The sequence below is a fragment of the Pelecanus crispus genome, chromosome 10, assembly GCF_030463565.1.
Source record: "Pelecanus crispus isolate bPelCri1 chromosome 10, bPelCri1.pri, whole genome shotgun sequence".
Classification (NCBI taxonomy): Eukaryota; Metazoa; Chordata; class Aves; order Pelecaniformes; family Pelecanidae; genus Pelecanus; species Pelecanus crispus.
In genome coordinates, this window is record NC_134652.1 from 17,337,781 (window position 1) to 17,350,738 (window position 12,958).

The 12,958-nt window shown below is 36.6% G+C and overlaps 1 protein-coding gene across 1 annotated transcript in view; it reads left to right on the forward strand.

The window, feature by feature from the left end:
* Positions 1 to 351: 351 nt before the first annotated feature.
* The window catches only part of LOC104034521 (gamma-aminobutyric acid receptor subunit pi-like), a 35,027-nt gene continuing 22,420 nt past the window's right edge, over positions 352 to 12,958 (forward strand). Inside the window, exons 1-4 of the mRNA XM_075717534.1 lie at positions 352 to 415; positions 10,393 to 10,460; positions 11,879 to 12,096; positions 12,757 to 12,839. Coding sequence (XP_075573649.1) covers positions 10,413 to 10,460; positions 11,879 to 12,096; positions 12,757 to 12,839 — 349 coding nt within the window. The 5' untranslated portion in view covers positions 352 to 415; positions 10,393 to 10,412. The remainder of the gene's footprint in view (positions 416 to 10,392; positions 10,461 to 11,878; positions 12,097 to 12,756; positions 12,840 to 12,958) is intronic.

Genomic DNA, 12,958 nt, shown 5'->3' on the forward strand with positions numbered 1-12,958 from the left:
TATATTCTTGGTATTAAAGAAGGCTGAACTATTTTCTCAAGTGAAGTGTTAAGAAATTATAGATTTTAAGGTACAAAAATGGTATTTTTTTTCTAATAAGAAACTAATACAGATTATAAAGTCTAATACTTTCTAGAACATTCTTTTTCTACAGTGCTGTGAAATGCAAACATACAAATTTTTCATGATGTGTTATCTGATGGGCAGTAATTGTTAGTAACCTTGAATCTAATATAGCATTTTCCTGGAATGTTATCTCTGCTATAATTGATGATTTTTAAAAATGTCCTCACTTTTTTCATTCCTTTTAGGTCAATGCAAATTCCTGAAGCTGAAGGAAAAGGTGAAATTCTACCTCCAACTATACAAAAAATAATAAAAGGATACAACAAATATCTACGTCCATTTTTTGATAGTAAGTAGAAAAGCTGTTTTAATATGATTGAGACATAACATAATGCAGTGTCTGAAACTCAGCAATGAGAGCAAATATTTTTTCATTGTACTCTTTTTTTCTCCAATGTTTGACAGTGACCGATCTGATTATACATGATGTACTCTGATATAATAAGATATAGCGTAATAGCTTTTGTGGCCCAAGGCAAAACATATATTCCAGGCATTCACAAGCAAAACTTCAGACTCACTTAGAAACTTGGCTATTGATGTTCATGTGTTCTCAGTGAAATAAGCTGTAATACCTTACCTATTTACAAGCATTTTTTCACCTAACTTCCTAAATAATAACTGTAAAAGTTTTGATTAAAGATAAGAAAGCTTTATGTATTAAACTGTTTGTAAGAGCACAGGCAAATCTTGTTACTATGCCAAGTATTATGTGCATCTCCTATAAGATTGCAAGAGAATTATTTAATAAATATTTCTTGCCTCGGGTCTTAAAGGTCACTGAGCTGGCTCACTGCAGAACTGTGATGGAAAAGGAATTGAAAATGTCAGTTCCCTGTGTCATAAAGCCACGGTCACCAGGTTGGAAGACCCACATAGCCTACTGCACCAAGGCTGATTATACTGTCCTGCAGTGCAGCCAATGTTGACAAACATCTTCCTTGCTTGAATCGGGCTATTGCATGTATCAGAAATACTGAAGAGTTACGAGGCAGGGTGAAGATCTCTGCCTGGAGTAACTGCAGAATTCTAAAAAAAAAGCTATCCTACATCTTGAAAAGATGCTCAGCACCACATGTCTGTCGGAAAATAAAATTACAGAGTAAATGCTAGGCAATAGTTCTTAAGTTAGATATTCAGAAATGTTAGAGGTTTCAAATGAAGACTTTTATATCTCTTTATATTCTGCTTAAAAATGATTGACTAAAGAGTTTCTCAGACCATACTGTTATCTCTTGCTCTCTAAATACCTATTCAATAAGGGCACTCCATATCATGTGCAATTAATGAATCAATTTCATAAAAATATTAACATAAATCTGTATTTTAGGTTTAGGAGAAAGGGAAGACTCTTTCATCTGGTTTTATTGTAATTGTCTCAGCTGCTGATACAACTGCTATAAAGCATTTACATGGTCTAAGACTAATTTCAGCAAAATAAAAGTAATGCTAATAAATAAACCTATTCTCACTGGAGATGATGCATAGTGGAAAATAACTACATGTTTGGTGGCCATTAGTATATTTCATTACTTCATGGTAGTACTAGAGGTAGGTTGGCACACCCATGATGGATGTGCTTTGGTAGACAGCAAACAGAATTTCATTACAAAATCCTATGATAATAGTTAAGATCAACAGTAATGGACTTTTGAGTTACGAATCTCCCTTTTCTAATGTGAGCCAAATTTTTTCTCAGCTGTTGTAATGCAGCAAGGGCATAGCTCTCTTCCTGCCTGGGAATTTTTTTCAGAGGGATGCTAAGGACTTGCTGTGTTTGCCTGGAAATCCCAGAGGAGCTCAAGCACAGATCAAGTCTGTGTCATATGCAGAGCCAGTCTAGCACTTCCAGACGGTGCCAGCATCGCTGCATATACTTGCCATGCTCAGGCATGCAAACACGGTCTCCAAAATCTTTGGATCTACATTAGCCCTGCTGCTGAAGGAATGGGATGAGACTCTGAAAAATACTTTTCATTGATGCCATTCCTAAATTCAGGGTTGGTGGTTTTCTGAGAAATGATTTTTTTGTAGGGATAATTTAGGTTAGGATGGCCCAGGACGTGTTCATTCTGACTTTTGGACCTGTAGCTTTTTGCAAGATCATTGGGGATCATTTTCCATGTGATAGATGCTTTGGGTAGGGTGGGGAGTGGTATCTGCTCAGCCCTGACCCCTCTCTGTTACTGGCAAGGTGGGCTGCAGCTTTGAGATTCCGGTCCAGGAGAAGCTATTGCTCTTCTCAGAAGCAGAGCTAGTAAACCACCTAAACCGTCAGCTTAACAAATCGGTGGGTTATATTGACCTGTGTAACTACAGCTATCCTAGCTTTGTTCCATGTAATATTCTCCTTATTTCTATGGATATTATCTGCCTGCTGCTGGTGTACCTTGTATCTGTTCTTTGTGAGAAAGATTTCAGTATAACTGGCTTTACTCAAAATCATATCAATGGCTACAGCACACCTGCTAAATAGCTGATGAAGCCAGAGTATTGAGTCATTTATACCTCTTCTGTGACTTTTTACCTTCCTTATCCTCCAAATCCGTAATTCCTTTAGTATGAGAGTTACATCTTAATACTAAGAGACTGACCAATCCAAGATGGATTTCAGATCAAAGTACTGCTTAGACTTGAGTAGACTAATGAACAAATGCATGATAAAACCATAAACTGGGGTATTGTGGTACTGGTGGAGATCATCAGCTACTATAAAAGCCTTCACAGTTCTAATTGTGTCAACATATCAGTGCTGATTTACTCTGAGAAGGAAACTTATATTTCTAGAAACATGAACAGAAAAGAATGTATATGCATATTAACCCCAAGATCTATGTTTACTGTCTGAAGTGCATGAAAGGATATGCATAAAATGGCAACCTAGTATGTGTATGTTGATATGCAGAAATATCCAAAAATAATGTCCTGAAGTCAGCTGCTTTAAGACGCTTGGTACTCTTTTTTATTTTTTTGTCCGAGATTCCTTTGCTTTCAAAAGTGTGTATGTTTCTGTTTGTTTGTGTGGTCAGTTAGATATGCACTCATAAATAAGTGTGAAGAAATTTGTCACAAAACTAGATGGTATTATTTGGTATATATTGGTATCTACAATGCTTTGAGCTTAATGTTAGCTAGTTGTAATGGAACAACTGAAACTTGATTTTTATCAAGTGTGAGGGGGCCAGAGGTTAGCCTGAATTCTAGAATAACGTAATTCAAAGTCATTTCAAAGTTATTTGTCCTTGAAATTTTTCTTCAGGCAGGAAATGGGGATTTTTGAAGTGATGCTTGCTGCCAAGATACAATCATACTCTTACAAAATCAGTGACACAACTCCTTAATATATAACAAAATGTTTTTTAGTCCTGAAAAGAAAGCATTAGGTATAAACAAATGATCATAAAGTGAAAGTTACTTTTTCCTAAAAACCAGGAGAAACAGGAGTATTTACTAGTCAAGGAAATCTTATGGCAGCTCATAAGTTATTAGTTTAATAACCCCTCCATTTGCCTATTTGTTTGTGTTTGGTCCTTGTGCTGGGATCAGCAGATGACTGGAAATTACCTAAGCGGATACAACTCGGCTAGTGTCATTAACAAGGGGATTATGAAGATATTTTTCATTTGAATCCAATGACTGTGTATAACAACATAAAAATTCTTCTCTCCTTGCATGGATTGGAACATCAGTTCCAATTAAGATGTCTAGATTTTAAGGCTGGATTAATCTCACCTTTAGTCATCTCTTCCCCCACAGGTCACCCCTGCAGACCCTTGCTACCCAAACACTGCAACTTATGCCCAATGCAGGCTGCCATTCCCATCTCTAGGTGCCTAAAGTTAGATTAGTTGAAGCCAGTCTTAGTATGTCAAAGGCTTGCAGACAAGTAAAATTGAGCATTTTATGTTTGTCCATGGTGGGTGGCACATACCAGTTACCAAATTATGGGTGTACTTTTACACAATGTTTTGTACAGAGGAATCCCAGCTGCACTGGTTGCTTGGCTGTTCCCTCATTTGAATGTTACTATTAAGAACGTTCTCTTTCCTTAACTATAGCATTTTAATATCCCTCTGAGCTGGTTCATCAAGCAAGTCTTAATAAGCTGAACAGCTAGACCTGGGAAGTTCTATTAGCAAATTTAAAAAAAATTACCTAATCTAGAATGATTTTAGCCATTCTTTGGACTGGAATATGAAATACTCCTATACTAGTGTTAGTAGATGGTATGCCTTAACGTAGTAATATCCATCCTAGACTTTTAGATAGATGTGCAAGTCTGCTATAGAAAAGCTGATGTAAGGGATTTAAAAATGCATGGTTATTTCCCTTAGATGTGCTACATAACCTTGACACTTTATCTCAGCAATACAAGCTGATTCCAACATCAGGTTTTCTGCTGAAAATGTGTAGACCAATTTTATGACTTTAGGTGCTGTGCCAAACCTCTCTGAATTAATGAGCAATTCCTGCTGACTTCAGTGAGCCTTGGATCAGGTTCATAGAGTTGTTAAGGGATGCATAAAATCTTGTAAATAATTTTATACAAATAGATTTTGTTCTGTGATTGAGTGTGATAATTTAAGTGTTCCAATTAGAGACACTAGGAAAAGGTCACAGCTAAGTATATTTGAATATGGAAGCTGCTTTCAAGTGGTATAGAAAAGTGTCATGCTTAAATCAGTTATTCTAAACCACGTTTAAAAGATTATTTTCCTTAGCTTTGTAATGAGTAATATGGTCTTAAAGTTTAAATTCAAGAAAGTGAATTAAATCTTTGAGTCCAACCTTCTGTGTAAGGTGAGTCATCATATTTTTTTCTCAAATGTTGTTTATACTAAGTTCTATGAGTTTTTAATTAGATGAAGCCATTTTAGTCCTCAGAAGTTTACAGCTTACCCCCAAAAGAGACCAGGAGATACCAGAATGTTAGCTGTGTCTAAGATCCTTTGATTTAGTGAGACAAGCTCACAGGGTGTGTGAGAAAGAAATACCACGTAATCATCATCTAAAGACTATTTTATGTACCAGTTAGCCAACGTCTAATCTTTCAGAGAAAGGCAAAAAGCCCAAAATATGAATGACCAGTTGTATATTGGGGAAAAAAAAAATATCTTTTGAATCCCTACTGGATCCTTAAAATTGGGATTTAATGAATCAATGACTTAGTGCAAAACTGTGAACTTCAGCATATGGATGATAATGTAGAGTTTCCTTCTTTTCCCATGGAAATAAGAGACACTGAGACTGTCAGTGCCACCAAACCCAGCTTCCTGCATGCAGGACAGTTTGGTTTTTGTGCTGGTCCCCTGTGTTGTGTTGTCCCTCCCAAATGCTGAGCTCTAGAGACTCTAAATGATGAACAATGATTAAGTTCAGTTAGAAAAAAATCAATTTATTTGAAGTTTCATGTTATCTCTAGCTTCCGTAAACAGGGATCTTGCTTTCCTTTGTCAGAGAATGTGTACAATTTGCTGCTAGATATCTTTTCTGTGCACTTACTGACACTGGGCAAGTCACCTCTCTGTCTTCTCTTTCTGGAGCTGAGTAAATGCTGTTCCTTAATTTTCATGTTACAAGCTTTGATATTAAGCTTCCAGAGTGTTTTCTTCTGGACTATTTCTCTCTCTCAATTGAACTGTCTGCTGTTTGCACTTTTTTTTTAAATGTGGAAAACAAATCTTGTCACAGTAATCTCATAACAGTCTTGCCAATACAGTCTAGATTGCAAAATAATTTAATTCTGTATATTGCTCCCCATTGCAATAGTGCTTCTGCCAAAGCATAATATGGAAAGATCATGTTGAAATGATTATCTGTGACAACCTCTAAATCCTTCTCAAAGGCACTGCTTGCCAAGATAGCTTCCTATGCTGTACATACTGCCTGCATTATTTGTCCCCACATGAATTGCTTGCATTTGGCTGTATTAAAATGTTTTTTTGACAGATGATTTGACAAGCTGTTATTACGATCCCCACCGATTTTTTGTCTTGTCCACAAACTGTACTAGTGAAGCTACATCACTGTCTAAAGATCATTGATGTGAACAAATAGGATTGAAGCTGATTCCTGCTAGAAATGGGTCTGCTTCTGATGCCTTTGTACCAACAATTATAGTTGAGATCTGTCAGAAGGCCTGTCCTAATCTGTCCAGTCTCTTCATGTAATACACATTTGTCAAGAAAGATGTCTTGTGGTGGGAAGTGCACCCAAAAAATCCAGGTGTAATGTATCACGACTTCTAGAAGTCCCATAATACTCTAAAACAAAGCAAAGCAGGCAATCAGGTGGACAAAAACAATTTTTCGTGTCTGCTGGTTTTGGCTGGGGTAGAGTTAATTTTCTCCTCATAGCCTCATAGTATGAGGCTATGTTTTGGATTTGTGCTTAAAACAGTGTCGATAATTCAGGGATGGTTTAGTCACTGCTGAGCAGTGCTTGCACAGAGTCAAGGCCGTTTCTGCCTCTCACCCCACCCCACCAGCGAGTAGGCTGGGGGTGCACAAGAAGTTGGGAGGGGACACAGTCAGGACAGCTGACCCCAACTGACCCAGGGGATATGCTGTGCCATGTGACATCATGCTTGGCATATAAAGTTGGGGGAAGAAGGAGGAAGGGGAGGATGTCTGGAGTGATGGTGTTTTGTCTTCCCAAGTAACTGTTACGTGTGATGGAGCCCTGCTTTCCTGGAGATGGCTGAATGCCTGCCTGCTGATGGGAAGTAGTGAATGAATTCTTGTTTTGCTTTGCTTGTGTGCATGGCTTTTGCTTTACCTATTATCTCAACCTTGCTTTACCTGTCTTTATCTCAACCTATGAATTTTCTCACTTTTACTCTTGTGATTCTCTCCCCCATCCCACTAGGGGGGAGTGAGTGAGTGGCTGTGTAGCACTTAGTTGCTGGCTGGGGTTAAACCATGACATCATGAAACTGTAATAAGTTGAGTGATACTTTTCCTTCTAATTCTGTTAGTTCCGTAGTATTTTATCCAGTATTGCTGCAAGGATGATGTGTTCCTTCAAATAAGCCATCCCTTTTGAGATATTTCTGAATGTCAGAATTGATTTAAGTTTTATTAAACTAAATGAAAAAGAGCTGGTGCTAACAGCTCAACACTGGCAGTTCATGATACTGCTGACTGCTTTAAATAGTATGTCTTCAGAGTTACAAATACATATGTGACACAATGGTGGCTTATTTTGTTGGTACAAAGTTTAGCAGACTGTGATCATTGCAGTGATCCGAACTTAATTTTTAGGTATGCTATCTACCACTCTTCTGGCTGCTTTACTATATGGGATTACTCTGAATATCTGTGAAGTGCATAAAGTAACGGTCTTTGTACACAAATTTCAGTTCAAGTTAAAATGTATGTTAATTAGATTGTGCACCCATTGCTGTAACAAGGCATGCCCTTTGGCATTTCTTTTCCATGTTTTGAAGATTCCCTTCACTAATGCAGGACAGACTGACTTCAGTTTTCTTCTGAAGATTGGTAGACTTCTTTTGAAGTTGTCATTGTGCAGACAATTCCTGCCAAACATATGGAAATGTAGGAACTGGCAGCCTCATCTGGTATACTGCCTCGGTTTTGACACTGTCAGCAGGAGACATTTCAGAGGAAGTTCAGGGGAAACCCTGGTGGATAATTATGGGAAGACTCATTCTGTTATTAATACTTTGCTTATTTAGTAAGGCACTGTAAATTGTATTTAGCCTCACACACAGAAATTAGCATTTAACTCTTAATATTGTTCTGATTTAATTAACTGTTAAAGCAAAGCTATTCTCAGCAGCTTGTATTGTGTTAATAAAGACCCTTTCCATAATTGTGTGTGGGTTTTTTTTTTTTCCTTGCACATCTCCCTGGCATGTTTCTGTATCTGTAATTTTCTGCTGAGTTTTCATGAGTGCTTGGCTTGACAGGCTGGCTGCACAGTGTGAGCACTTGGCTTGTGAAAGACTGTCAGGGCTAGCAGAGCTGGATGGTTTTGTCCTGACTACGCTACCACTGCTTAGTACTTGAACCACAAGGCAGGTCTGTGCTAGGACAATTGGTTTGAGCTTGAAGTACCTCTAAACCTAAGCTAGATGTCTCTTGGTGGTTGGGAGTCACCCAACACTACAATTCATTTGTGTTACTTGGTAATATTTTGAAAAATACTGCAACAGGAAAGAAAGATGTACAAAGTCCTGTTTCTGCGATTCCAAGAAAATGAAACCTAACTTAACTTCAATAATCTTTTTAGAAAGTCAGCTTTTCCTCTCAGATATGTAATGATAGCACTGATAATACTGAAATGCTGCTAATGAACATTTTCCCTAGCCTGTCTTACCTTAACTAGGCAAGGATCAAGTGTTGTTCCTACCAATAAAATATAGGAAAGAGTCTGTTTATTCCCAGCCACAATTCCCATATAACCAGCTGAACACTGCATTGTCATCTCCTTAGGATGGTCCATTATTAAGTATTATGCCTTGCATGATGAGGTTCCCCCCAAATTCTTGTGTGACAGTTGGCAATATTATGCTCTGTTATAGTCATACATGGTTTCTGTAGGAAAACTTAAGTCTTCCATAAGTTCTTCTGTAGGAAGACTTAAAAAAAAAAAATCAGAAAATGGATCATAAATTGCACTGGTTTTTAAATGTAATGTTTTTTGAGGGTCTGACACCTCTCTTGAGGCTGGCAATATTATACCTGTAATAATGACATAGTACAATGGTAAGCATAAGTATCAATTGACTCTGTTGCATCCTAGAAAGTTGGGCTGAGTTTCCTAGGAGGTCAGGTTTTTAACCCTGGAGGGACAAAACATTAAATGTATTCTTGGAGTATCAAAACTTGAAAAGAATGGAAAGAAACAGAAGTTGTCAATGGTCTGAACTTTTCAGTCAAATAATTTTGTTCCAAAGTTAACCTCCAAAGTCTTCTAATCCCTATATACAATTTATAGTATGTAATAAAGGCATAGATTACCATCAGGGGATGCTGCAAGCCTACAGTCCTCGTTTAAGCTGGAGCTTTATATTTGAACTTTCAAGTGAGGCCGGAACAAAGCATTTGTAGATTCCTTCAGGAGTGCCAGCTGTTTAACAATTTTAACACATGCATTATAAATGGAAAGTATTTTGGAAAAAAAAAATACTAATATGCTTATACCACTTAGAATGACACATTTTTTTCTTTAGTGTTACTCAGTGGGGTAGAGTTGGACCCATCTTCCTCTAGATGCCATTTGGGGGCATGTAAGAGGTATGTACACAATGCTTTGCAAGGAGCCAAGAGGGGGTTTCAGCAGTGTGCCTGCAATACGCTGCCACCATCAGCTACGTAGATCTTACCTAAAGTATTTCTGCATTTCTCAGTGCTGCATTCTCTGCTTCTTCATTACTTGGAAAGATGCATTTATTTAATATGAATTTCCTTGTACATGTACTCTGTTAATTATCCTGCACATATTCAACCAGGAATAATGTCATGTTTCCATGAAAGCTCTGCACAAATTCTGCATTTTAAACTGCATGGCTGGTGATCTTCCTTCTGACACTGTAAAATGCAAGAGTCTGAGCATGCTAACGTTACAATGACAACTACTTAGGTAAGGTATTTAATCACACTGAATAAACCTTCAGCGGATACTAATATTGAAAGGAGAATAAAATGACTAGTTTTCCTTTATAAATGCAACTATTTAAATCACAAGTTAACTGCTAATGGTCATAAGCAAGACATGAAAATGCAGTGACACAATATAGACAATATATTCTTAAATAGGCAGTGAATAAAGTTGCTCAGCTATCCCATCTGGATATTAACCATGTGACATTGCCAGGTGCAACTCCTTAGTTCACTAACATCTGATGGACCAGATGTTGCAACTGGAAGAATTCTTTCCACTGCTCTGCATCTCAGAGCAGAAGGGTGTGATGGACCATGGGGATTGTACCTTCTGCACCTTGTGCAACATTTTCCCCAGCACTTTTTTTTTTGGCGGGGGAGTCATATAAACCAGGAAATATTTAGGAAATAAAGCATGTTGATTAAAACCAAGATACTGTTAGTCTAGAAGTATTATATTTTGCTTATGAAATCATTAAAATTCTTTCATAATCTAAGCTTGAGGAATATTTCCTTTTAAAAAAGCTACTAAACATTTAGAAAAAAAAGGATTGTCTTGTGGAAGATTTTGTAGCCAGTTCTCCTGAATACTGAGTATTGAAGAACTATGTGCTAGAAGCTGACTTTCTCTTTTTTGCAGATGGTCCTGTGTCAGTTGGAATGAGTCTGGATATTGCAAGCATTGATACAATATCAGAAATAAATATGGTATTGTAGCTTTTTCAATCTTTCCTGTTTTGCTTGTCGATAAGCTAATGTCTTGTGTTTTCAGTTGCTCGCAATGTGACTTTGAGGCTTTTCCCCTTGTGCAGTCAATGTGTGTTAGGAGATGGAATTTTATTTTTCACTACAGATGGTGGTTATAGCACTGTAATAAGTATAGAAATGCAGATGCGGATCACACCTCTCAGTTACAAACAAATTTGCTCCTGAGTATTAATCCTGATGAAAGGCATATAGAAGAGTATTTATTTTCCAGATGAAATGTCTAAATCTTTATGCATTTCAGAAAATTAAAGATATATTCACATGACTTTGAAGCCATTCCCTTTCCATGTGATTAGACACAGCTGAACTTGTATTGTTTTTCTCTTCTACTGTTAACTGTCACACTAATTTATTCCAGCTGTGTTTCATTACATTTGTATCATTTATTTTTGAACAAACTATGAAATGGAGTATACTTTTCTAATTGAAGATCCTCCATTGGTACGTAGAAATAAAAGGCAAAATTCATTAACCAGATATTAAATATTAGAAAATATTTTTGTGTGTGTATATATAAAAAATAGTGTACCCATATAAATAAATGTATATATCTCTAAAAAGTTTATATAAAAGTACCTCACCATTTCATTACTCAGGCTTCCACAAAAGTTGAATACTAGAGTCCCTCTGTACTTAGTAAGTATTAGTATTTAGAAAGGGGGAAGTAGGGTCAGAACTCAAGATGAACTTATACTGATAAAAACACACCATAGAATCAAAAGTTGATTAAAAAGGTGCTAAGAAATAGCATGATTTTAATGTAAGACTACAAGGCATATCTGAATTGAAGGTGAATTGGTCTGAGAGCTATATGCAAGGTCTTGATAAATTTGGCACCACAGTTTCCCTTGTGATGCTGAAAGGATAAATTGTGCTAAAAGATGATTCCCTTCCTATTTTACTAACTTCTTTTGTCTATCTGAATTTATACAACTTTTTCCAAAGTTTTCTTAAAAATGCATTATTTAGTAGTTTATGTGAACAAAATTATGTTTGCAACCACTTATATAAATCATTCTAAAATGTAAAGATTTAGAGACAGATTATCTGCTTACAAAACTCTGATGACTTCAGCTGATTTATAGCCCCAGACTTAGGCCATCAGCTTTTACTGTAAAATTCCAATGACTAACAAAATCTACTCAGGGTAGTATTTCTTAATGATGTCAACCTCACATCAAGTGCTGGAAAATCTGGCAGTACAAGAGCCAGTACAACTGCTGTCAGAGTGCCAGCATTTAAGAATGGGACATGGAGAGACACGGGCTATTTGTGTCCAACAGCTGTTTCTATATACTTTTGTAAAACAATATAATACAGGCTTGCTCTGTATGATAACTTTGTTTTTTCTGTTTCAGGACTACACGGCTACCATATTTCTAAGGCAGCGATGGACTGATGAGAGACTTTGTTTCAATGGTAATAAGAGTTTAAGCTTAGATGGTCGGCTTGTGGAAATGCTTTGGGTACCAGATACCTTCATAGTTGATTCAAAAAAGTCTTTTCTTCATGATATCACTGTTGAGAATCGTCTTATAAGAATATACCCTAATGGAACTGTCCTGTATGCTCTACGGTATGTATATACCACATACCAACCTTTATATTTGGCTTCTACTTGCCTTTTAAACTTTCCAGGTTAGCATAATTTTATGCTTAAGAAAATGATCTATTTGAAAAAGTAGAATGTACATAGTCTTGTAGTTTTACAAATATGTAATATTGTTGACCGATACGATTAAATTCTTAAATTTAATAATGGGTCTCCTTTTCTTCCCTAAATAGAGCCTTTTGCTTTCATGTAGACTAAATACGGGAAATGTACTTTGCCATTCCAGTTGTTTTGCAATGAAGTCACCACAGAGGAAAGCAAGCTGTGGCAATTGATTTGCATTATTTATTGCAGATTATGCTTTATAATAGATTTTGATAAATATAACAAAATTGTAAAATATATTGTAAAATATCAACAAAGGAAAATGCACACTGTAAGTGAGAAGGGAGCAGGGGATGACCTTTTTAGACTGCCACTAAACTCAGCTATTCTGGAGTGGCTTCCTGGTTTGGATGCTATTACTTTTCCCCATTAGATACTAGTCAATACTAGATTTGTTTTCCTCGCAGTAGATATTTGCCTGCAAATATTAGTTCAAGAAGAATACATAGCTTTTTTTATTTCTACTGATGAGCAATTTTATTCCGTTATTAATCAGAAATATTTTTTTTTTCCCCCAAGGATCACCACAACTGTTGCATGCAGCATGGATCTGACCAAATATCCAATGGATAAGCAGATGTGTACTTTGCAACTGGAAAGCTGTAAGATGCTCAATACTTACTATTTTTATAGAATTAGAAAAATATCTCTGATCTTTTTCAAGGACTGCTAGATATTATTATCAAAGAGGCTGGAATTTTCAAAGAAGCTAAGGGACAGT